We start from the raw sequence: 25,104 nt of genomic DNA, 5'->3' as shown, positions 1-25,104 counted from the left end.
CGGAAGATGGCAAACTCTGAACACACACATACACACACACACACACACACACTCACACACTCACGAAATCACACACTGTCTCCATTCCCCCTTCCCCCCCAAACACACACAAACATTCAGAGGCAGGCTGGACATGGAAAGTAAAAAGGACTCTGGGAGACAGGTAAAATGTTTGGCCCAGAAACCTGGGATTCGACTGTTCCATCCCTGCCACTAGAGTGCTGTGTGACCCAGAACAAGCCTGACAACATTTCTAAGCCTTTTGCATCATCATGGGAATTCTACAGGGTAGTGACCACTGAGGAGCACCCTTGGGAGATTTGGCGAAAGAAAGACACCACGTTCCCTACCCTCAAGGAGCTTCCAATGCCAGAGCGAGTCTGCAAGCAGAAAACTCCATGGACCAAAACAAGCAGCACCCCACCCCCGCAGAACCCAACGCCCTGCAAGAAGGGCTCTATTTGATGTCCTAGAGGAGAAATCAGGGGAATTGGACCACAGCCAGGCCCAGCCATCTACACAGCCTGAGGAGTGTCTGACGTTCCTGACCACTGGCTTTAAGGCTTTCAGTCGGCTCTCCCTCTCTTACATCCCAATCTGAACAATTTGCTCCTCTCTAGTCAACCACCTCACTGCCTCTTGTTCTCACTGTCACTGTCAACCCTTTGCTCACCTGCCTGGAATTCCCTCCCCCTTCTTATCCAACAGACCATCTTTCTCCTCATCTTAAAAACCTTCCTAAAATCACACCTCCATCAGAAAGCCTTTTTTAAAAAAATGGTATCCGTTAAGCAATTATTATGTGCCAGGACAGGGACACCTTCCCTAATCTCTCATCTCTTTTTTTGTAATGGTATTTGTTATGCGCTTACTCTGTGCCAGGTACTATACTAAGCAGTGAGGTAGATACAAGTTAATCAGTTTGGACATAGTTCCTGCCCCACTTGGGGCTACAGTCTTCTTCTAATTCAATCGTATTTATTGAGCGCTTACTGGGTGCAGAGCACTGTACTAAGCACTTAGGAAGTACAAGTTGGCAACATATAGAGACAGTCCCTACCCAACAACGGGCTCACAGTCTAGAAGGGGGAGACAGACAACACAACAAAATGTGGACAGGTGTCAGGTCATCAGAATAAATAAAAATAAAACTAGATGCGCATTATTAACAAAATAAATAGAATAGTAAATATGTACAAGTAAAACAGATAGAGTAATAAATCTGTACAAACATATATACAGGTGCTGTGGGGAGGGGAAGGAGGTAGGGCAGGGGGGTGGGGAGGAGGAGAGAAAAAAGGGGCTCAGTCTGGGAAGGCCTCCTGGAGGAGGTGAGCTCTCAGTAGGGCTTTGAAGGGAGGAAAAGAGCTAGCGCGGCGGATGTGCGGAGGGAGGGCATTCCAGGCCCGGGGAGGACGTGGGCCAGGGGTCGATGGCGGGACAGGTGAGAACGAGGCCCAGTGAGGAGGTTAGCAGCAGAGGAGCGGAGGGTGCGGGCTGGGCTGGAGAAGGAGAGAAGGGAGGCGAGGTAGGAGGGGGCGAGGTGATGGACAGCCTTGAAGCCGAGAGTGAGGAGTTTTTGCTTGATGCGTAGGTTGACTGGCAGCCATTGGAGGCGATTTTGCTGATGAGGTAACTGAGGCACAGAGAAGTGAAGTGACTTGCTTAAGGTCACACAGCAGACAAGTGGAGGAGCCAGGAGTAGAACCCAGGTCCTTCTGACTCCCAGGCCTGTGATCTACCCACTAGCCCACACTGCTTCTCATCTCCCTTCTGCATTGCCTCTGCACTTGGATAGGCATTCATTCATTCATTCATTCAATCGGATTTATTGAGTGCTTCCTGTGTGTGGTGCACTGTACTAAGTGCTTGGGAGAGTACAATATAACAATAAACGGACACATTCCCTGCCCTCAGTGAGCTTACAATCTAGAGGGATAATTATTTACTCTACTGTGTCCCCTACCCCTAATCTATTTTGCCATTTGTCTCATTCATTCATTCAACCATATTTATTGAGCGTTTACTGTGTGCAGATCAATCAATCAATCAATCGTATTTATTGAGCGCTTACTGTGTGCGGAGCACTGTACTAAGCGCTTGGGAAGTACAAGTTGGCAACATATAGAGACAGTCCCTACCCAACAGTGGGCTCACAGTCTAAAAGACTCTACTAAAAGATCACTGTACTAAGTGCTTAGAAAGTATTATACAACAATAAAGAGAGACAATCCATGCCCACAGCGGGCTTACACTCTAGAGGACCGTTAAGCATTTTGTTATTCACCTCTGGACTGTAAGCTCTTCTTCTAGACTGTAAGCTTGTTGTGGGCAGGGAACATGTCTATCAGTTCTGTTATACTGTACTCTCCTAAGTGCTTAGTACAGTGCTCTGCACACAGTAAGCACTCAATAAATACAATTGATTGATTGAGTGATCACCTCACCCCCACCTTCCAGCACTTATATCCATATCCTTATACTCTGCTGCTTCTCCTGTCTCCCTTGATAGACTGTAAGCTCCTTGAGGGCCGGAATAACATCTACCAACTCTATTGCACTGTACTCTCCCAAGCACTTAGTTCAGTGCTATGCACACAGCAAGTGCATAGGAAATACCACTGATTGACTGACACAATTCCCAGAGCTAACACCATCCCCACCCCACTAGGCTTTTCTTCAGCATCCTTGTCCCCAGGGAGATGTCTGAGTTCTCCAATATACCGCCACCATCGCCAACTTCAACAAGAAAGGGGAGAGACTGTTCCTGGGATCTCACTGCCCTATGTGACCAGCAAGAATCCAGCCAGGGTCCTTGGGGCCCAGCTTCTGAAGCGCCTCCTCACCCACACACCCTGGATTTCAGCTTGGCAGCGCAGGGGATGAGACTGACCCACCACAGTTTCGGGAAAAGCACAGGAAACAGCACCAAGACCTCTACCGGTTATCCTATACCTGATCTGGCCTCGAGGAAAGAGCACATGACTGGGAGTCAGGAGACCTGGGTTTAAATCCTGCCTCTGCCGCTGGCCTGCTGTACGATGCTGGGCAAGACACTGAGCCTCTCTGGGCCTCATTTTCCCCTTCCATAAAATGGGGGTGAAGTCCTGACTCTCACTCTGCGACTGTGGAACAGAGACCGCATCTGATCTGATTCTTCTCTCAGGCCCAGCAGTTAATTAGCACAGCGCCTGGCACATGTCAGTTCTGAATCACTGCTGTCAGTCTTATTTGACCCCCACAGGTAGACCCGGTTTTGGCCACTACTGGAAAGGTTTGGCTACCTTGAGAAACCTATGCAGAGCTCAGGAATAGTCAGCCACTGCAGGGTCATGCCGGGTCATGCTGGGTCAATGCCCAGACACTCCAGGGTCATATCGGCCCTTCTGGGGCCTCACTGGGTCAACTGGGACCCTGGGGCCTCAACAAACCCTTCGCCACCACCAGCCCCATCACCCCATATGGCCTCACCTAACGGCGCAGTGATGGAGCTGGGAGTTGGCAGTGCCAGGCTACGATTGGTCCTGTCCCCAGGCCCATGCAGCACGGTGGACCTAGAGTGGTGCTCAGAATGGTGTCCAGAACAGCACTGAGAGTGGCGTCCAGAGTGGCACGAGAGTGGCACCGAAAGTGGCATCCAGAGTGGTGTGCAGGGTGGTGTCCAGAGCAGCGATAAGAGCAGCATCCTGAAAAATGGCAATGATGCGGGCCCGGGCATAGGCAGGGAAACAGAGTGGCAGCCCCTGCGCCGTCCTTGCCTTCCAGCAAGGAGAGAGGTCTGCGGGGAGTAGCAGCTCCAAGCTTCCCCGCAGCTTCTCCCCTTCACCTGTCCTGCTCTAGCACTCAGGTTTCGCTGGCGGGGCTGGCTGCTGAGACTGTCCTTGACGGGAGTCACCCTGTGTGGACGTGCCAAGGGTTTGCGGAGGTAATTAACCAGGCACTGCAGGTGTGCGGGAGGAGGCCTGAGGGTGGGAGGAGGAGGAGCCCTGCTACAGGAAGAGCCAAGAAAATACTCCGTATAATAATTTTAATAATAATTTTGGTATTCGTTAAGCCGTTACCATGTACCAGCCATTGTAATAAGCACTGGGGTGGATACAAACAAATCAGGTTGGGCACAGCTCACGATCTTCGTCCCCATTTTACAAATGAGGCAACGGAGGCACAGAGAAGTCAAGTGACTTGCCCAAGGTCACTCAGCAGAGTTGATATTCAACTTGTTTATATAACCACCATGTTTATATAAGCCAGGTGATAATAATAATAATAATAATAATAATGATAATAATAACTCTAGGCTCACAGCAGGCCCTCAGTGCGGCTCTCTGCACACAGCACTTGCCCAATACAGAGCTCTGTACACAGCAGTTGCCCAGTACAGGGCTTTGCACATATAAGATGTCCAGAACAGCGCTTGGCACACAGAAGGTGCTTGATACAGTGTTCTGCACATGACAACCACCCAGTACAATGCTCTGCACACAGCAGACTCCCATTAGAGAGCTCAGCCCACAGCAGGGTTCCAGTGCAGTAGATCTGGGACTGGAACCCAGGTGTCCTGAAACCCAGCCCTGCCCTCTTTTGACCAGGTCCCGCTGACTCTCAAAGTTTTTTGGAGATATTTTCCTTGGTCTCCTGAGGCAGGGCTGCCCGGCCAAATGGACAGGTCTGTGGCTGACCCTCCCAGGTCACGCCCAGTGGTCTGACTCCCACACTTCCTGTGGCAGCCAGAAAAGGGTTACAGCAGCTCCTGGGCTGTGGGCCAGATGGCATGAGTGCCGGACAGGCCGGGAAAAAGGTGTAGGGGAAACTGGGAGGGAGGAAGGAGCCAGGTGGAGGTGCCTAAAAAAGGGTGTGTGCTGTGGGCATGGCCTTTGCCTTGTGTGGGGGAAGGGGCCGGTAGGGACCCCCAGGAACCACAGGGATGATTGACACAGGAGCCCCAGCAGCCCACTTTTGGAGGTCAGTCAGTTAGTCATTTACTAAGCACTTACCTTGTTCGGAGCACTGTACTAAACACTTTGGAGAGGACAATAGAACAATATAACAGACACAACCCCTCCCCACAACGTGCTTACGGTCTAGAGGGGGAAGCAGACATTACTATAAATTAATAGATGACAGATATGGACATAAGTGCTTTGGGGCTGGGAGGAGGGATGAATAAAGGGAGAAAGACTGGCGCAGAAGAGAGTGGGAGAAGAGAAAAGGAGGGCTTAGTCAAGGAAGGCCCCTCAGAGGAGATGTGCTTTCAGTAAGGCTTTGAAGAAGGGGAGAGTCATTGTCTGTCAGATATGAGGAGGGGAGGTGTTCCAGACCAGAGGCAGGACAAGGGCGAGAGGTCGGCGGTGAGACAGAAGAGATGTGTGGTTCCCAGGAATGGTGTGCCCACCTCCACTGCCCTCAGACAAGGGCCAGCCTCAGCAAGGATGCAGGCTAAACCCTGCTGCAAGGAGTGAGCCATTCTGAGAAGGGCCTCAGTCTGACCCAGAGGTTTCCATGCCCCGCAGAGGGGCGGGAGCAGATGGCTGGGAGGTCACAGCCATGGTCAGACCGCCCATCCGCCCTTCTGCCTGGCACAAGGCCATCGGGGCTGGGCCTGCTATCCTCAAGCGGAAGTTTGAGAGGAATTGATGGCAAGGGAAGATTAGAGGTCAGTGACTGGCACAACAGGGGGCACACATAGCAGTGCCTTAGGGGCTGGCTCTGGGGTGGGGTCATGGGGGCCACTGGCTGCACGGCCCAAGCTGAGTTGGTGACAACAGGAGAAGGTCCAGCCCTCCCAGTCCCAGCCCCGGCGAGAGTGGGCTGGTGGTGGACAAAGTACTTGCCTTCCTGGGGTTCCCTGGACCTGCCGGATGAAGGAATGCAGGTGACAAGGCCTGGAATGGCCGATGCCAATAGGGTGGTGCAGACTTTGGTAGAGCCTCATTTCCAGGCATTGTTTTTCTGCCCAAAGAGGGGCTCAAGGGCTGGTGGACAGGGAACTCCACTCACCGAGGACGCCGCAGCCTCCAGACCATTCATTCATTCATTCAATCATATTTATTGAGCACTTATAGTGTGCAGAGCACTGTACGAAGGGCTTGGGAAGTACACGTCGGCAACATATAGAGATGGTCCCTACCCAACAACGGGCTCACTGTCTAGAAGGGGGAGACAGGCAACAAAACAAAACATGTGGACAGGTGACCACCCGGCTCCCATCCCCGGCCCTGCCTACAAGTCCTCAGACCCGCCACAGGACGGCTCACAGGGCCAGAGTTGCCCAGATGCCCACAGGTTGGCTCCAGTGGTGGCCCCTAGGGCTAATATCCAGGGATCGCCAACCACAAGCCGGCCTAAGAGATGATGAGGGAAGCGCATGGGCGGGGTCTGTCTTCACAGGCCTCTGGGGCCGCAGAATAGATCTCGTGGACCCTGACACTGTCCTCTCCTGATTTTCCTCCTCTCTCTCTGGGTGCTCATTCTCAATCTCTTTCCCAGGCTTCTCTGCCCTCCAACGCTCAGTTCTGGGTCCCCTTCTATTCTCCATCTACCCCCACTCCCTTGGAGAACTCATTCACTCCCCTGGCTTCAGCTACCATCTCCATGCGGATTATTCCCAAATCTACCTCTCCAGCCCTGACTTCTCTCCTACTCTGCAGTCTTGCATTTCTTCCTGCCATCAGGACCTCTGTACTTGGATGTTCCGCCATCACCTTGAACTTAACATGTCCAAAACAGAACTCAGCTTCCCACCCAAATCCTGTCCTCCCCCTGACTTTCCCATCACTGTAGACAACAACTATTCTCTCCATCTCACAATCCATAACCTTTGCCATTATCCTCGACTCATTGCTCTCATTCAACCCACATATTCAATCTGTCACCAAATCCTGTCTGTTCTACCTTAGCAATATCACTAAAATCCACCCTTTCCTCTCCATTCAACCACACTCACCCCAGCTATTATCTTAACCCGACCTTAAATACTGACTGCATCAGCCTTCTCACTGACCTACCTGCCTTCTGATTCTCCCTACTCCAGTCCATACTTCACTCTGCTGCCCAGATCATTTTTCTAAAAAACATTCTGTCCACATCTTTCCATTCCTCAAGAACCTCCAGTGGTTGCCCATCCACTTCTGCACGAAACAGAAAATTCTTACCATTGGCGCAGAAGCACTCAGTAGGTTCACCTCTGCCTAATTTACCTCACTGATTTCCTACAACAACCCAGCCAGCTCACTTCCTTCCTCAAATGTCAACCTACTCACTGTCCCTCGATCCTGTCTACCTCACTGTTAACCCCTTGCCCACATCCTCCCGCTAGCCTGGAACTCTCTCCCCATTCATGTAAGACAGACCACTGCTCTCCTCCACCTTCAAAGCCTTATTAAAATCATATCTCGTCCAAGAGGCTTTCCCCAACTAAACCCTCATATCCCCTATTCCCTCTCCTTTCTGCATCAGTTATGCTCTTGGATCTGTACTCTTCAAGTACTTGATATTCACCCCACCCTCTGCCCCGTCACCCTTGTGTATTGAGCTGTAATTTCTTTTAATGTCTATTTCCCCCTTAGACTGTAAGCTCCTTGTGGGCAGGGAACTAGTCTAGCAACTGTGTTGTATTGTACTTTCCCGAGCTCTCAGTTCAGTGCTCTGAATGCAGAATGCATGCAATAAATACCACTGATTGATTGACTGATTGATTGTGGTACCTTTTGTGTCAGGACTGGTGACTGTAGCGTTAGAGCATCAGTCCCCAAATAAAGTCCCCTAAAGCCAGCTCCACAGCCCATCCAGTCCATGGTTCTGATCCAACGGGGGTCCTAGGATGTAGAAGGACCCGTGTGCTAGTTGTCCTCCTGGATGCTCAGCTCTCCTTCAGGAATGGACGAGCAACACCACCGAGTATTTCCTCTCCATCCCTGACACCCCTAGAGTGACCCAGCGTGGACCACCCTACATCCCGACTCTCCCCTCTCCACCCCTGACTCTCCCCCAGTGACCCAGCAGGGACACTCTGTCCAGACAAACCCTCCCAGGATCTGCTGGTGTTCCCAGCTGTACAATTCCCTCTGGGAACAAATTCCCGGTGCTAACCCCCTTCTGGGGGTAGAAGTGTTTCCTGCTGTTTGTTCCGAGCCTGCTGCCCTCCAGCACTGGCGAGGGGCCCTTTTCCTGATTGGGTGGGAATTGGGGAACAGCAGTTAGGTGTCTGCCCTGCTGCCCCTTAGTTCTGTAAACTCCATCACTGCCCCCCACACACCCGCAACCAGCACTTGTCCACCATCCAGTATATGGAGGCCTTACCCTTCTAGTCTCTTGGTGCAGACGCCGCTCAATCTTCCACTTTTCCTCCGCTCCTCCTCCGCTCCTGCTGGTGTCCCGGCCTGTGCCCCGGCCGGTGCCATCTCAGTCTGAGCAACCGGGAGCGTTTCCAGGAAGTGTGCCCGGGCCGGACTTCCTGCTGACGACCCTCCTTCGGCCCTTCCAGGAGACGGCCAGGTGGACTTTGATGAGTTCATGACGATCCTGGGCCCCAAACTGGTGTCTTCGGAAGGACGGGATGGATTCCTCGGGAACACGATAGACAGCATATTCTGGCAGGTAAGGAAAGGTGGGCCAAAGTCTGCAGGTCCACTGGGGGCCTGGGGTTCATTTCTGGAATCCCCTGGGGTCAGGGTAGCCGGGAGCAGGAATGCAGAATGGAATTTGGGGAATGCTGTATCCGGGGGATCTCTTAGTCTGGGCTTCCCTTCTTCTGTGGTACCTGTGTCTGGGGTCCCTGTGTCCAGGACCCCTGTGTCCAGGGCCCCTGGTTCTGGGGTCCCTATGCCTGGGTCGTTTCTGCTTGAAGTCTCCTGCATCCAATGATCCCTGCACTCCTGAGGACCTGTGAGCCTCCCCAGGGGAGTTCCAGTCCTTTCTGCCGAGATCCCGGGCCCTTCCGGGACCGTCTGCTTCCCTCAGGCCATGGGGCCATCTTTGACCATGCATCATAACCAGGTCCAGCCTCTCTGTCTGGAGCCCCTTTCCCAGCCCCAGAGCACTTATGTCCATATCCATCATTTTATTTATTTACATTAATGCCTGTCTCCCCCTCTAGCTCATGGTGGGTAGGGAATGTGTCTGTTATATTGTTCTTTTGTACTCTCCCAAGTTCTTAGTACAGGTCTCTGCATCCGGTAAGTGCTCAGTAAATACCACTGACTGACTGACTGATTGACTGAGCATCCTCGGGGAAGATTCAGTGTTACCCGGCCCACCAGAAGAGGGGGATCCAGCACATCCAGTCAGTGCTTCCCTTAGTCCTGGTGGCTCCTTAGCTTACCGGCACTTTGGGCCTTTCTCCTACCAGACCCTTTCTTGGGCCTGTAAGAGGTGTGGGATGGCAGGCATTGAGGGGCTGACACCCATGGAGCATGGCCTCATCCATCCCCCTCTGATCACTGCAGTAGCAGCAGCAGCAATCAGTCAATCAATGGTACTTACTGAGCATTTACTGTGTGCAGAGCACTGTACTGAACACTTAAGAAAGTATAATACACAGAGTTGGTAGGCACTATCCCTGCTCACAAGGAGCTTATGGTCTAGAGGGAAGACAGACATTGAAATAAATTACAGAGGGGAAATGGCGAGTATAAGGATGTTAGTACAGTGCTCTGCACACAGTAAGCGCTCAATAAATACGATTGATGATGATGATGATACATAAGTGCTGTGGGGCTAAGTGTGGGGTGAATATCAAGTGCTTAAAGGGGACAGACCCGAATGCATAGGCAACACAGAAGGGAGAGGGAGTCAGGGAAACGAGGGCTTAGCCAGGGAAGGCCTCCTGGAGGAGATGGGAGGTCTGGTGGGTCTGGGCAGAAAGGAAGGGAAAGACTGGGCCCTACTGAGGCCAGGAGGGCTGGGCCCAGGCCAGGGCTCAGTCCAGAACCAGGTCTGGGATGGCGATATCCAGCAGGGAGGGGTTCTGGCTTGCATGGCAGCGGGGTCAGGTTTGGCTTTGCATTGGACCACAGACAACTCCTGCTTTCAGAGCTGTTCAGCCCCAGGGGAAATGCCCTTCAAAGCCTTACTGAAGGCCCATCTCCTCCAAGAGGCCTTCCCTGACTAAGCCCTCCATTCCTCTTTTCCCTCTCCCTTCTGCATTGCCCTGACTTGCACCCTTCATTCATCGCTCCCTCCCAGCCCCACTGATGTCCGTGTCTGTCATTTATGCCCGTCTCCTCCTCTATACTGCATACTCATCGTGGGCAGGGAATGTGTCCATTTATTGTTTTAGTCTACTCTCCCAAGCGCATAGTACAGTGCTTTGCACACAGTAAACGCTCAATAAATACGATTGATTAAATGAATGAATGAATGAAAATTGCCTCTGTGGACCTTGCCTCAGGGGTGTCTGGTCCTCCTGCCTTCCCCTCACCCCTCTGCCACACAGAGTACCCCACCCTCCTATCTACTCCCCAATCCCCTATCCTCCAACTCCTCAGGACCCCCACCCCCAAACAGAGAGTAGCAGGGATCACAGGATCCAAATCTCTTTCTTTCCAGACCCCTTCCCTCCGCCATGCCTGGGCAGCCTGGCCCAAGGCCTGGGGGCAAGCATTTCTCTTCTTTATGTTTCTTCTAAGAAAAAAAAAATGAACGTAGTTTGGCTTTTTATTCTGGAGAAAAAGAAAAGTTGTTAATAAAAAAGACCCAGAAGACTCATGTTTTATCACGAAAGGGGAGACAATGATAGTTCAGCTCTGAGAGCTAAGGATAAACCAGAGGTGCCGTGTCTGTGCGCGTGTGTGTAAACGTGCATGTCTGAGTGCCTGGTCTGTGTTTCTGTGTGTCTGTTTGTGTGTGTCTGGGCTGGATGTGAGAGTCTGTGTGTGACCCTGTGTCTGTCTCAGTCTGCCCCTCCTCCGACCCCTGAATCTTCCTCGTCTTTTTCATTGTCTGCTCCCCTTGGCAGCGGTTTCCCTGCCTCCATCCCTGGCAGGCAGCGGGGGCCCACAGTAATGGCTATTCTGGGCCGGGATAGGGGAGATGTGTCTGTCTGTGCATTCGAATGCTAAAACCCAAGGTTCTCACTGCCACCGCCAATGCCGCTGTCACTGCCACCACCACTGCCACCCATGCTCTCCCTCGTCCTCTGCCCGGTGCCACCGGGGGCTTGGGACAAGGCAGTGGCCCCGGCAGGAGTGAGGGGCAGCCCAGGGAGGGTGTGTCAGCTGCCCAGCACAGACCCCATGGCCAGAGGCTTGTTCCCCTTCTGGGCCATCTCAGGGCCTCATTTTCTGGCCCAGAATTAGGAAGCGTCCAGAGCTTCCTTCCCATGCTGCCCCCAGGTCCCACTCTGACCTTTGATCTCTCCTCTAGCTCCTTCCTCCTTACAAATTGGCTCTCTTCCCCCAGCTGCCCCCAGCTCACACTCCTCACTCCCCAGGTCCACGAACTCTGTTGTATCACACTCTCCCAAGTGGTTAGTATAGTGCTCTGTGCACAGCAAATGCTCAGTAATTACCATTGGCTGATTGATCACTGTATCTCATTCTTGATGCTCCCAACCAGCAGTGTGAAAACTACTGAATAAACCCCGGGCCCGGAAGTCAGAAGGACCTGGGTTCTAATCCTCGCTCCACCACTTGTGTGTTGTGTGGTCTTGGGCCAGTCACTTCACTTCTCTGTGCCTCAGTTACTGCATCTGTAAAATGGGGATTAAGTCTGTGAGCCCCCTGTGGGACACGGGTTGTGTTTAACCTGATTAGCTTGTATCTACCCCAGTGCTTAGCACAGTGCCTGACATGTAATATGCATTTAACAAATGCCTAAAAAAACCCTCTGCCAATCAGAGGTATTTACTGAGGGTTTACTACACAGTGGAGCACTGTACTGAGTGCCTGGGAGGGAATAAACCTGACCCCTGCCCACAAGTTGCTGAATTGTTCAGACATACAAATCTGCCATTTAAGTTCCACCGGACAGATCTCCACGGGAGGGGCGGGCTGGGGCCGGGGAACTCCGAAATGGGAACATCTGTATAGCCTCCAAGCCTTGCCTGCTACCACACTTCCCAGCCTCTCAGCGTCAGAGGGGAGGCCATAGGCTGGAAGTGATGGGGGAGCTGCGATTGGGGGTATGAATTGGGTGGTGGACACTCCCCCTCTCCCAACTCCTGGGCCTCCAACCTCAGTTCCTCCCCTCTGATCCTGGGGCACGGGGTTCTGAATGTGCCAGCTTCATCACCCACCTCCATTCCCTTTGTCCCCACCCCCTCCCTCTGTGCTTCACTCCTCAATCCCCACTCCCCCTGCCCCCGCCCCCTCCAGTTCTACCCCATTCCTCGCTCCCCGTGGCTCCCCCCACCAGGCAGCAAGTTCCTGCCATGCCTCTTAGGTCCCCGTGTGCCCCCTTTCCCTGCTCCAGCCTTTAATTGGATAATTCGATCTGTTCCTGAGGAGTTCTGGAGTCTGATTCATCAGAGCGATAACAAGCAGATATTTTGGGAATTGGTTCCAGTTTTAATGACTAAATGACATTCCTATTTGTTATTTGTCTCCTCATGGATATGCCCTAGTGGACTCCCGCCATACCAGGGGCCAGGCCCACACCACCACCATCATCACTGAGCAGCTCAGCGTGCGGTCAGCCCCCTGGGCGGGCCAACTCCCGAGCTGGAGGGCAGTGGGGCAGTGGGGCCAGGCTTCAGAGATCCACCAGCTCCTCCCTCTGACCTCCCTGCTCTTTTCTCCCGCTCCAACCGGGCTCACTCTCCTCACTCCTTCCAACTGCATCTCATTTGCAACTCAGACAGTGCTCAGTATACAGCAGTCGGCTCACAGCAGGCACCTAGGGCAGCACTGCACACACCACAGGGCACCCAGCATTGTCCTTGTGCACAGTGGGCATCTAGAATAGTGCTCTGCACCAAGTGGGCAATCAATATAGTCCTCAAGCACCATGGGACTCCCCATCCAAGAGGCTACCACAACCATGCTCTGTACTGTTTAAGTGGCTAGTAATAACAATTGTGGTATTTGTTTAGTGCTTACTATGTGCCAAGCACTTGTACTAAGTGCTGGGATACACACAGGATAATCGGTTGGACCTAGTCCCTATCCCACAAGGGGCTCTCAGTCTAAATAGCAGGGAGAATCAATCAGTCATATTTATTGAGCACTTACTGTGTGCAGAGCACTGTACTAAGTACTCGGGAGAGTCCGTACGACAATATAGCAGGCACATCCTGGAGTCGCTGGTGCTGGAGCCGCTCCTGACCGCCCTGCCGGAGGAGAGCCAAACCCGGGTGCGAGAGCAACATCCCCAGAGCGGGGAGGAGGCGGTGAAGCTGCTGGAGGATTTGCACAGGGAGCCCTGGAGACCCAGGCACTGGGTGAGAAGGGAAGCAGCCCGGCTCGGTAGAAAGAGCCCAGGCTTGGGAGTCAGAGGTCGTGGGATCTAATTAATTAATTAATGCTGGTATTTGCTAAGTTCTTACTATGTGCCCAGCACTGTTCTAGGCGCTGGGGTAGATACAAGGTCATCAGGTTGTCCCACATGGGGCTCACAATCTTAATCCCCATTTTCCAGATGAGGTAACTGAGGCCCAGGGAAGTGAAGTGACTTGCCCAAGGTCACGCAGCAGATGTGTTCTGACGATTCTGACACCTGTCTCCATGTTTTGTTGTCTGTCTCCCCCTTCTAGACTGTGAGCCCGTTGTTGGGTAGGGACCATCTCTATATGCTGCCAACTTTACTTCCCAAGCACTTAGTACAGTGCTCTGCACACAGTAAGCGCTCAATAAATACGATTGAATGAATGAATCCCCTGCCCACAATGAGCTTACACTCTAGAAGGTATCGAATTCCCATTTTAGAGATGAGGAACTTGAGGACCAGAGAAGTGAAGTGACTTACCCAAGGCACAAAGCAGGCAAATGACAAAGGCCGGATTAGACCTGAGGTCCTCTGACTCCAAGGCTTGGGCTCTCTCCATGAGGCCATGCTGCTTCCCTATACAATGTCCTTTGCTCTCTAGGCATCCAGCAGAGTGTTGTGCACACAGCAGGCACCCAGTACAGAGCAGACAACCAGTATAGCACTCCGCACAAAGTAGTCTCCTAGTACAGTATTTTGCTCAGCAAAGGTGCCCAGTACCACCCTCTCTTAAGTACAAGCCCCCCGCACCAGCCTGTACCATGCTCACCACCCAGCAGGCACCTAGTATAGAGCCCTGCACACACAAAAGACAGGTTCTTCATGGCTTTGCTCAGAGAAGTCACCCAGTTGAGCCCTCTGCTTTTTTTAGGTGGCACTTAAGTGCTTACTATGTGTCAAACACTGTTCTAAGTGCTGGGGTAGGTAAAAATTAATTAGAAAGGACACAGTCCATGTCCCACATGGGGCTCACAATCTAAGTAGGAGGGAGAACAGGTATCCCCATTTTACACTTGAGGAAATTGAGGCACAGAGAAGTTAAGTGTCTTGCCTAAGGTCACATAGCAAGCAATTGGCAGAGTCAGAATTAGAACACAGGTCTTTCAAACTTCCAGGCCTGTGCTTTCTCCACTAGGCATGGTTTAGTGAATACAGCCTGAGCCTGGGAGTCAGAAGGTCATGGGGCCTAATCCCGGCTCTGCCACTTGTCTGCTGTGTGACCCTGGACAAGTCACTTCACTTCTCTGGGCCTCAGTTCCTTCATCTGTAAAATGGGGATTACGATTGTGAGCCCCATGTGGGACAGGGACTGTGTTCAACCTGATTTGCTTATATCCACCCCAGCGTTTAGTACAGTGCCTGGCACAGAGTAAGTGCTTAACAAATACCACAATTATTGTTCTTATTAGGTCACGCTGCGTCTCACCTTAGGCATGCAGAATAACACTCTGCCTGCCCTAGGCGCTCAATTACGCTGAGCCATTCTCCTTCCTCCCTGATTCCTCCTTGATTCACCTGTCTACATGTTTTGTTTTGTTGTCTGTCTCCCCCTTCTAGACTGTGAGCCCGTTGTTGGGTAGGGACCGTCTCTATATGTTGCTGACTTGTACTTCCCAAGTGCTTAGTACAGTGCTCTGCACACAGTAAGAGCTCAATAAATACGATTGAATGAATGATTCCCACGGGTCTCACGTGGTGGATGACGCGGTAACATGGTCAGCCTGTGACCAAGGAGCCGGAGCTCAGGACCCAGCCCTGACGGGACCCTCGGGGACCTGAAACCAAAGACCCTGGAGTGTCTCCCTTGACCAATGGGAGAACTTGTTTTATGGTATTTGGTAAGCGCTTACTATGTGCCAGTACTTAAAGGCCGGGGTAGACCCAAGTTAATCAGGTTGAACACGGTGCATGTCCAATGTGGGGCTCACAGTCTCGATCCCCATTTTACAGATGAGGTAACTGAGGCACAGAGAAATGAAGTGACTTGCCCAAGGTCACCCTGCAGACAAGTGGTGAAATCAGTATTAGAATCCAGATCCTTCTGGTTCTTAGACCTATGCTCTGTTCACTAGGCTACAGGATGACCTGCTTCTTCTGGTTCCAGGCAGAGCGGGGTGAACGTCCAGATGTGGAGAGAGCAGGCCACGGCTCCCAACTCGTTGTGGGCAGGGAGCGTGTCTGCTAACTCCGTTGTAGTGTACTCTCCTAAGTGCTTAATATAGTGCTCTGCACACAGTCAGTGCTCAACAGATACAATTGACCGATTCTCCATCCCAATACTGCTAATCAATCGATTGTATTTATCAAGTACCCACTACGCGTAGGGCATTGTATTAAACACTGAGCAGCATAGAAGAACGTTCTCCGATCCCTGCCCTCAAGGAACTGGGAGTCTACCCAGGGAGACGGGGGCTGAAATAAATGGTAGGGGGTTAGGGGGGTGAAGGGTGATTGAGGCCAGGGGCGCAGTCCTGGAGCAGCGCCCCTCCCCCGCGCAGGAGCCCAGCGCGCCCCCTCCCCTGTGTCCGCAGTTCGACATGCAGAGGATAACGCTGGAGGAGCTGAAGCACATCCTGTACCACGCGTTCCAAGACCACCTGACTATGAAGGACATCGAGAACATCATCATCAGCGAGGAGGAGAGCCTAAACGACACCGCGGGGAACTGCCAGACGGAATTCGAAGGAGGTAGGCCCTGCCTGGACCCCAGCCCCCCGACCCCGCTCCAGGCCGCGGAGGAGCCGGGGGAGCAGAGGGCACCCCCAGCCAGGCTGAGGGCCAGAGAGCACCCAGGGCTCGGCTCCAACCCTCAGACCCCGCCCTGCCCACCTTGCCCTCTGCTGCCCCGGGAACCTCACAGCAAGGCCCAGGTCCGGCCGGGCTCAGGGGCAGAGGCAGCAGCTGGCAATCAGTAAACGCTGCCCAATAAGGAGATTCGCCCTCATACCCCGGCCCACGGCTCTCGGGCCCCACGGTCCTCCCACCTGTTGGCTCCCAGAGTTGCCCACCTGCACCAGCCTGTTTCCGGGCGGTGGGTGGGCCGGGGGCAGTGCTGGCCGGGCCTTAGGGACAGGAGGGGTAGGCCCAAGCACTGGTTTGACCCCGGATCCCAACCTGCTTGGGGTTGGGGGAGGGGGAGGGGGAGAGGAGGTGAGGGGACAAGGAAGGATGTGGGGGTGAAGGGTCAAGGAAAGATATGGGGGTGAGGGGGCAGGGAAGGGTGTGCGGGTGAGGGAACAGAGAAGGATGTGGGGGTGAAGGGTCAGGGAAAGATACAGGGTAGAGGGTTCAGGCAAGGATGTGGGAGTGAGGGGACAGGGAAGGAGGTGGGGTGAGAGGACAGAGAAGGATGTGGGGGTGAAGGGTCAGGGAAGGATGTGGGCCTGAGGGAAGAGAAAAGGATGTGGAGGTGAGGAGAGTGAGGGGACAGGGAAGGATGTGGGTGTGAAGGGTCAGGGATGGATGTGGGCCTGAGGGAAGAGAAAAGGATGTGGAGGTGAGGAGGTGGAGGGGACAGGGAAGGATGTGGGGGTGTGGGCACTGGGAAAGATGTGGTGGTGAGGGAACGGGGAAGGATGTGGGGGTGAGGGGACAAGGAAGGATATGGGGTGAGGGGCAAGGAATGAGGAGGTTGGGGGCATAGTCCCCAAAGCCTCGGTCACCTCCCTCCTGCGCAGGCCCTGGCGCCGCTTGGACCTGGTGGCTGATGGCTGGTGCCGGCCTCCTGAGTCCCTCCCCGGGCCCTGAGAGTCACTCTCGTCTCTCTCCCCGCTTTCCCCTCTCCCCCCGCCCCACCCCGGCCCAGTGCACTCCCAGAAGCAGAACCGACAGACCTGCGTCCGCAAGAGCCTCATCTGCGCCTTCGCCATGGCTTTCATCATCAGCGTCATGCTGATCGCCGCCAACCAGATCCTCCGCAGCGGCATGGAGTAAGGCCTCCGCCGCCACCGACGACGACGACGACGACGACGACGACGACGACAACCCCGACAACCCTGGCCCGGGCCCCCCACCCCGTCCCCCGGGCCCGGGGAGGTGGACGCAGGCCAACCGGGTGGCCCGGCCGGGTGCGCCCACTCCTCCGTCGCCCGGGCAGGGACCTAAAGGGCTGGACCGGTTTTGGGTCCTCACGCAATAAATCCCCAGGAGTCCCGGGCTGGGGGAGGGGGCGGGTTCTGCTTCATCGCCTCCCGCGGGGCCACCGCGGGGAGGCCCAGAGACGTGCCTACAGACAGGGAGACATACCCAGAGACATAGCCGACACGCCAAGACATTCCCCGGGGGCAGAGCGACTTAGAGAGAGGCAGGGAGGCCTCAGCATGCGGCCGACCTCTCCACCCTCCCGTGACCCTAACGGGCCTGAGCTTCTTTCCCGGTTGCCCGAACCCGGTCTTCCGACGGGCCCCGCAAAAGCCGCGTTATTTTGCGCGGCCCCGCCCCGCGGAGGTCGCGGAGGCCGGACGTCGGGGCTGAATTAGGGGGGGCCGGCCCGTATGCCCCCCGACTGCCCCGCCGTCTGGGTTCTAGAAAGGCCCCCCCAGCTTCAGGCTGCCCTGTCCCGCTCCCCGGCCCACCGTCCAGTCCCGGACTGCCCGCCCCCCGGGGCCTCGCCGGACTCTTGTCCGCGGTTCTGATGATGATGGCATTCGTTAAGCGCTTACTATGTGCAAGGCACTGTTCTAAGCGCTGGGGGAGGTTACAAGGTGATCGAGTTGTCCCACAGGGGGCTCACAGTTTTAAGCCCCATTTCACAGATGAGGTAACCGAGGCCCAGAGAAGGGAAGTGACTTGCCCAAAGTCACACAGCTGACAGTTGGCAGAGCCGGGATTTGAACCCATGATCTCTGACTCCAAAGCCCGGGCTCTTTCCACTGAGCCACGCTGCTTCTCCGCCTGATCCCCTCCGCCTCTCCAGGAGGACCGCCAGCTCTGGACCCCGGGCCCGCCCCGCGGGGGGTCGGGGGTCGGGGGTGGGACAGGGCGGGAGCCCCCCACGCGGGGCCCGAGACCCTCCCCTCAGGACCGGACGCTGGGCCCCGCCCAACCACCGCGCATCGGACCCTGGAGCTCACACTAGTTCCAGATCCCTCCGGGCCTGTCCCCACTCCCACTCCCATTCCCACTCCCGCTCCCATTCCCACTCCCACTCCCATTCCCACTCCCTCTCTCCTTCCCCCCTCCGCCCCCGTCTCCCTCCGACTCCTCCAACCTCCCCGCCCCCCTCCCCACGCTCACCTCAACCCACCCCGCTCTAAGACTCACTCAGCATTAATCAATCCTCCCCGCTCGTTAACTTCAGACATGACATTTTAATTTAAAAAAACAGCAGAACGGCCCAAAGCAAACCACTGTACAAATCTGTAAATATCAATATAAATGATCTTGGCATGCCACCTATTTAACAAATGAATTATATGATATTAAAATATCTGAGCGTATGAAGGAAAACGACTGCCATATTTACCAGATGTTTCCTCTAGCCAAACACGACTGTAAATATATAATCTGTATAAAAAGATTTTAATTTTACCATTATTTATGCAATAGGACAAAATAAAGTTTCTTTTTTTTCTTTCGACGCGAGTAGTATCGCGCCGTCGCGAGCGACGCCCACGAAGAGGCCTTAATCAATCCCTTCGCATGAGAGGCAGAAAATTGGATCTCAGAAAGCGTCTACTCTGAGTGTCCGACCGTCCCCCCATCCCCGGTCCCCTGGGTGAGGGCAGCTGGAGGGAGTGGCCCCCAGATGAGGCCTGAGGGCAGTGACTTGGGATGCTGTGGCCAGCAGGTCAAAATGACCTCTTGGACAAGAAACACGTCTCCGCCCGGCAGGTGCAGAGCACACCGAATGAATCAGTTCCCACAGGAGTCTATATTGGGTCACTGGGGCTTGGGGGGGAGCCAGGGATGGAGAGGGAAGAATCAGGGGTGTGAGGTGGCCCTTGGGGAATCACTGGGGAGAGTCAGGGATGGAGAGGGGAGAGTGAGGGCTGATGGATTTTTTTTTTTTTAGGATAGGGGAGATGTAGGCATGTTTGAAGGCAGAGGGGAAGGAGCCATCAGAGAGTGAGCGATTGAAGATGATGGCAGGGGAGAGGAAAAGTAGGTTGCAGGGGGTTGGTAAGGTGTGACTGGATGGGGCCCGAGGCGCAGGTGGAGGGGTAGATTTTGAAGGCGGGAAGGAGAGCTCTCTCAAGAGACTGCGGGGAAGATAATAATAATAATGATAGCATTTATTAAGCGCTTACTATGTGCAGAGCACTGTTCTAAGCGCTGGGGAGATTACAAGGTGACCAAGTTGTCCCACGGGGGGCTCACAGTTTTAATCCCCATTTTACAGATGAGGGAACTGAGGCACAGAGAAGTTAAGTGACTTGCCCAAAGTCACACAGCTGACAGTTGGTGGAGCAGGGATTTGAACCCATGCCCGGGCTCCTTCCACTGAGCCACGCTGTTTCTGCGAAGATGAGAGAGTATTAGGGGTTAACAAGGATCTGGGGAAGGTTGGGGTGGGGAGATTTGGGGAAGTTCACCTACCTCCTGCCCCTTTCTCTACCTGGATGCCCCGCCGACATCGCAAACTCAGCATGTCCAAAACGGAACTTTTCATCTTCCACCACAAATCTTCCCCTCCTCTTAATTTACCCACCGCTGTTGAAAACCCCCATCACCGTCCTCCCCACCCCTCAAGCCCGTACTTTTGGCATTCCCCTTGACTTCTCCCTCTCTTTCAAGCTTGAGAACCAGCCATTTCCCAAATCCTGTCAATCTTCCACAACATCTCCAGAATCTGCGCCTTCCTCCAAACTGCGCTGCCACTGTGCTGGGCCGAGCACTTGTCATATCCCACCTCCACCTCCTTGCCGACCTGTCCTCCCTTCTTCAGTTCATCCCAATGACACTTCAAGCCCCTCGATCCGGATTATTTTTCTAAAACATCGCTCTGGGCACGTCTCCCCGCTCCTCAAACTGCACCAACGGTTGCCATCCCTCTCCCCAACGGGCAGAAACTCCTCACCATCAATTTTAAGGGTTTCAATCAGTTCTATCCTACTCCCTCCTTCCCCAGTCCCCTCCCAATACTCTCTCTCTCTATTTCTCTCTCTCTCTCTCTCTCTCTCTCTCTCTCTCTCTCATTTCCCTCCCGGTGGGTATCTGTGGGGGTGAAGCTTCCGATGAGTGGGCGGTGAGTGGTTGCAGTGGTTTCGGGGTTCAACTAGCTGGTCTGCCTCCGGGGGAGTCCCAGACCAATGGCAGAGCCGGGATTAGACCCCAGGTCCTTCAGACTTCAAGGCCTGTGCACTATTCACTAGACCACGCGGCTTCTCAATTATGGCTGTGAGCACCAAGTGGTACATGGGCTGTGTACAATCTGATTAGCCTGTACCTACCCCAGAGCTTAGTACAGAGTGTGGCACATAGTGAGAATCAGTCGGTCATTCGGATTTATTGAGCACTTACTGCGCATAGAGTACTGTACTAAGCGCTTGGGAGAGTACAATATCACAATAAACAAGAGCTTAATAGCGTATTAAAAGAAACAGAAAAAAAGAGAAAGGAGGGAGTCGCTCCCCGACCGGCCAGTCCCGGCCTTCTGGGGGCCGGCGCCACCTGGTGGCGGAAGCGGAGAGTTCCGAGAACTTAGACCGGCCGCAAACCAAACTTTTCCCTCCTAGGCCCTGCCCGGCGGGGCCGCTGCACAACGACAAGAAACACACACGCACACACACACACACACACACACACACACACACACACACACACACACACCCTGCACAACGACAACACACACACACACACACACACACACACACACACACCCTCCCCCCCGCCCGACAGTACACCTGCACACGCAGATATACAGAGTCGCACTCACAGATCTGCTTGTACACTCTCTCTCTCTTTACCCTCCCGGGAGGTATCTCTGGGGGTGAAGCTTCCGGTGAGTGGGCTGTGAGTGGTTGTACGGGCCTAGTGGATACAGCCCGGGCTTGGGAGTCAGAAAGATGTAGGTTCTAATGCTGGCTCCGCCACTTGTCTGCTGTGTAACCTTCAGCAAATCACTTCACCTCTCTGGGCCTCAGTTACTTCATTTGTAAAATGGGGGTTAAGAGTGTGAGCCCCATGTGGGACAGGGACTGTGTCCAACCTGTTTAACTTGTATCTACCCCACCGCTTAGAAAAGTGGTTGACACATAGCACTTAAAGCCCACTGTTGGGTAGGGACTATCTCTATATGTTGCCAACTTGTACTTCCCAAGCGCTTAGTACAGTGCTCTGCACACAGTAAGCGCTCAATAAATACGATTGATTGATTGATTGATCATTATTAAGACTGTGAGCCCTATGTGGGACAGGGACTGTACTCAACTCGACTGTCTTGTATCTACCCTAGCGCTTAGAACAGTTCCTGGCACATAGTAAGCGCTTAAATGCCATTATTATTATTATTAGGGAAGGGGCGGGGGGCTTGGGGAAGGGGACGAGCGACGAACCGGGCCCGTGCGCAGGCAAAGGGGCAGCGTGGTCACTTCAGCATTGGCCACCAGGCGGCGCTGCGTTCACGCCAGGGAGCGTCCGCGCCCCAGAGGCTGGTGATCAATCAATCAATCAATCGTATTTATTGAGCGCTTACTGTGTGCAGAGCTCTGTACTAAGCGCTTGGGAAATACAAGTTGGCAACATATAGAGACAGTCCCTACCCAACAGTGGGCTCACAGTCTAGAAGGGGGAGACAGAGAACAAAACCAAACATATTAACAAAATAAAATAAATAGAATAGATATGTACAAGTAAAATAAATAAATAGAGTAATAAATATATACAAACATATATACATATATACAGGTGCTGTGGGGAAGGGAAGGAGGTAAGACGGGGGATGGAAAGGTGGATGAGGGGGAGAGATAGGAGGGGGCTCAGTCTGGGAAGGCCTCCTGGAGGAGGTGAGCTCTCAGTAGGGCCTTGAAGGGAGGAAAAGAGCTAGCCTGGTGGATGGGCAGAGGGAGGGCATTCCAGGCCAGGGGTATGAGGTGGGCTGGGGGGACGGCCTGGGAAGAACGGAGGCCAGGGGCTGGACCGGATGGCACCTCGCCGTCACCCTGGGCCTTCAGGGGATTCCAGCGCCAGGGAGACCTCGGCTGGACCAGCCCACCAACAGCAAGGTCCTGTCTCCACTCCAGTCCGTACTTCACCCTGTTGCCAGGATCTTTTTCTACAAAAACGCTAGTCCAGGTTTCCCCATTCACCTCCACGTTCATTCATTCATTCAATCACATTTATTGAGCGCTTACAGTGTGCAGAGCACTGTATTAAGTGCTTGGGAAGTGCAAGTTGGCAACATATACAGTCCCTACCCAACAATGGGCTCCACATCAAACAGAAACTCCACACCGTCAGCTTTAAAGCCCTTAATCCCCTTGCCCCCTCCGACCTCACCTTGCTACTCTCATACTATAACTCAGCCCATGAACTTGACTCCTTTAATGCCAACCTATTCATTGTACCTTGAGCTCCTCTATCTCACAATGGACCTCCTGCCCAAGTCCTGCTTCTGGCCTGGGGCACCCTCCACAGACAATGACTCGCCCCTATCTTCAAAGCCTTATTTGAAGGCACATCTACCCGAGGCCTTCCCTGACTAAGCCTTCATTTTCTCTTCTCCCACTCCCTTCTGCAATGCCCTTGCACTTGAATTGCTCCTTTTCCACCCCTCACACAGCCCCCAGCACTTATGTCCATATCCATCACTTATTTATTTATATTCTTATCTGTCTCCTTCACTAGACAGTAAGATCATTGTAAGCAGGGAACAGGTCTACTAACTCTGTTACATTGTACTCTCCCAAGAGCTTAGTACTGTGCTCTGCACACAGTAAGTGCTCAATAAATACAGGGGCTGAGGAGGCCAGAGTCAGGGGATCATCCACATGCTGAGGTCCCCTTCCCCTTTACCTCCTGAAACCAGTGCCCCCCACTCCACCCTGGACTCCCAGCCCCCTTCTTGCTTCCAGCCCGCTCCATCCTCACCTGCTGAGCACATGGGCAGATCAAATGTGGACAGTCTAGCTGCCTCTGCCTCTCACGCCCACATGCACTCACATGCACTGCATGATGATAGGCAGTTACACACATGCAGCCACATACACATGAGGAATAGCGTGGCTTAGTGGATAAAGCACGGACCTCAGGGTCAGAAAGACCTGGGTTCTAATCCCGGCTCTGTCACATGTCTGCTATGTGACCTTGGGCAAGTCTCTTTAACTTCTTTGGGCCTCAGTTACCTCATCTGTAAAATGGGGATTAAGAGTGTGAGCCTCACGTGGGACAGAGACTGTTTCCAAGCTAACTTGTACCTACCCCAGTGCTTAGAACAGTGCTTGGCACATTGTTGTTGTTATTGTCTTATGCTGTTGAGCTGTGCCCAACCCATAGGAATGCCATAGACACATCTCTCTCAGAATCCCCCATCTCCATATGTAATTGTTCTGTTAGTTTATCCATAGAGTTTTCTTGATAAAAATCAGAAGCGGTTTACAATTGCCTCCTTCCGTGCAGTAAACCTGAGTCTCCATCCTTGACTCTCTCCCATGCTGCTGCTGCCAAGCACAGGTGAGTTTTGGCATGTAGCAGATGGCCTTCCACTCACTTGCCACTGCCCAAACTAGGGATGGAATGGATATGCCTCTGCTTGTCTCTCCCTCCCATAGTTGAAACTGGTAGAGTACTGGAAACTCTCCAGATGCGACCCTGAAAGGTTAGCTTGGCACATAGTAAGTGCTTAACAAACACTGTAATTATTACATGTAACCACATTCACACATTCACATGGACCAGTGCATCAATCAAGAATATTTATTGAGCACCCCTGTGAAGAGCACTGTACTAAGCATTTAGGAGAGCTCAGTAGAGGTAAAAGAACTGGGGAGATGGACACAAAATAATTTTCAGGTAGGAAGAAGAGACTGGAACCTTGGATATGTGGATGAGCATGTGCTTAAAGAGAAGAGTGTTACAGTCGATAGAGCCAAGCCAAAGTGCTGAGGTGAGAGTAAGGAGGGAGGATGTGGCCTGGAGGGAAGAAAAATTAATGGGAGAAGGCCTCTTAGAGGCGGCAAAATTTTAGGACACTGTAGATGGGGAGAGCTGATGTCTGGCAGATTTGAAGGGAGAGGGAGTTCTGGGCAGTGGGGAGCAAGAGGTTCGTATGGGAGAGGCGAGAATAATCATAATAACTGGGGTATTTGTTACTATCTGCCAGGCACAGTACTTAGTGCAAGGGTGGATGCAAGCAAAATGGGTTGGACACAGTCCCTGTCCCATGTGGGGCTCACAGTTTCAATTTCTATTTTACAGATGAGGGAATTGAGGCCCAGAGAAGTGAAGTGATTTGCTCAATGCCACACAGCAGACAAGTGGTGGAGCCAGGATTAGAACCCATGACCTTCTGACGCCCAGGCCTGTGCTTCATCCACTATGCTGAGTGGTTTCCAAGTACAGTGTGTGCAAGCTGGGGGTGGGGAGAGAAGAGAGTGGATATGGAGGAGGGAGAGAACTGACAGGGGGGACCTTAAGGCCAGTGGTCGAGATCCCACAATGACGCAGAGAGGGTTGGAACACCTTTGGACGCTTTTCAGGAGCGTGGGGATGTGGGCTGAACAAACCTTTAGGAAAATGGTGCAGGCA

General features: G+C 53.3%; 1 protein-coding gene and 1 non-coding gene across 5 annotated transcripts in view; one reads left to right on the top strand and one right to left on the bottom strand.

Moving 5' to 3' along the window:
* The window catches only part of CALN1 (calneuron 1), a 59,681-nt gene extending 41,558 nt beyond the window's left edge, over positions 1-18,123 (top strand). For 3 of the 4 annotated variants that reach the window (XM_038759682.1, XM_038759685.1, XM_038759684.1), the window contains exons 4-6: positions 8,483-8,595; positions 15,918-16,107; positions 17,225-18,123. In XM_038759682.1, coding sequence (XP_038615610.1) covers positions 8,483-8,595; positions 15,918-16,107; positions 17,225-17,352 — 431 coding nt within the window. In that variant the 3' untranslated portion in view covers positions 17,353-18,123. The remainder of the gene's footprint in view (positions 1-8,482; positions 8,596-15,917; positions 16,108-17,224) is intronic. The other variant, XM_038759683.1, reaches the window with a different exon arrangement.
* A 5,917-nt stretch (positions 18,124-24,040) lies between these two features.
* Positions 24,041-24,178, bottom strand: LOC119939799. Its single transcript, XR_005454762.1, has one exon. It is a non-coding gene; the product is annotated as a small nucleolar RNA SNORA7 (small nucleolar RNA).
* Between the last annotated feature and the right edge of the window lie 926 nt (positions 24,179-25,104).

The sequence above is a fragment of the Tachyglossus aculeatus genome, chromosome 17 (genome assembly GCF_015852505.1).
Source record: "Tachyglossus aculeatus isolate mTacAcu1 chromosome 17, mTacAcu1.pri, whole genome shotgun sequence".
Lineage (NCBI taxonomy): Eukaryota > Metazoa > Chordata > Mammalia > Monotremata > Tachyglossidae > Tachyglossus > Tachyglossus aculeatus.
Note: the sequence above shows the minus strand (reverse complement) of the source record. Positions and strands in the feature narration are given on the sequence as shown.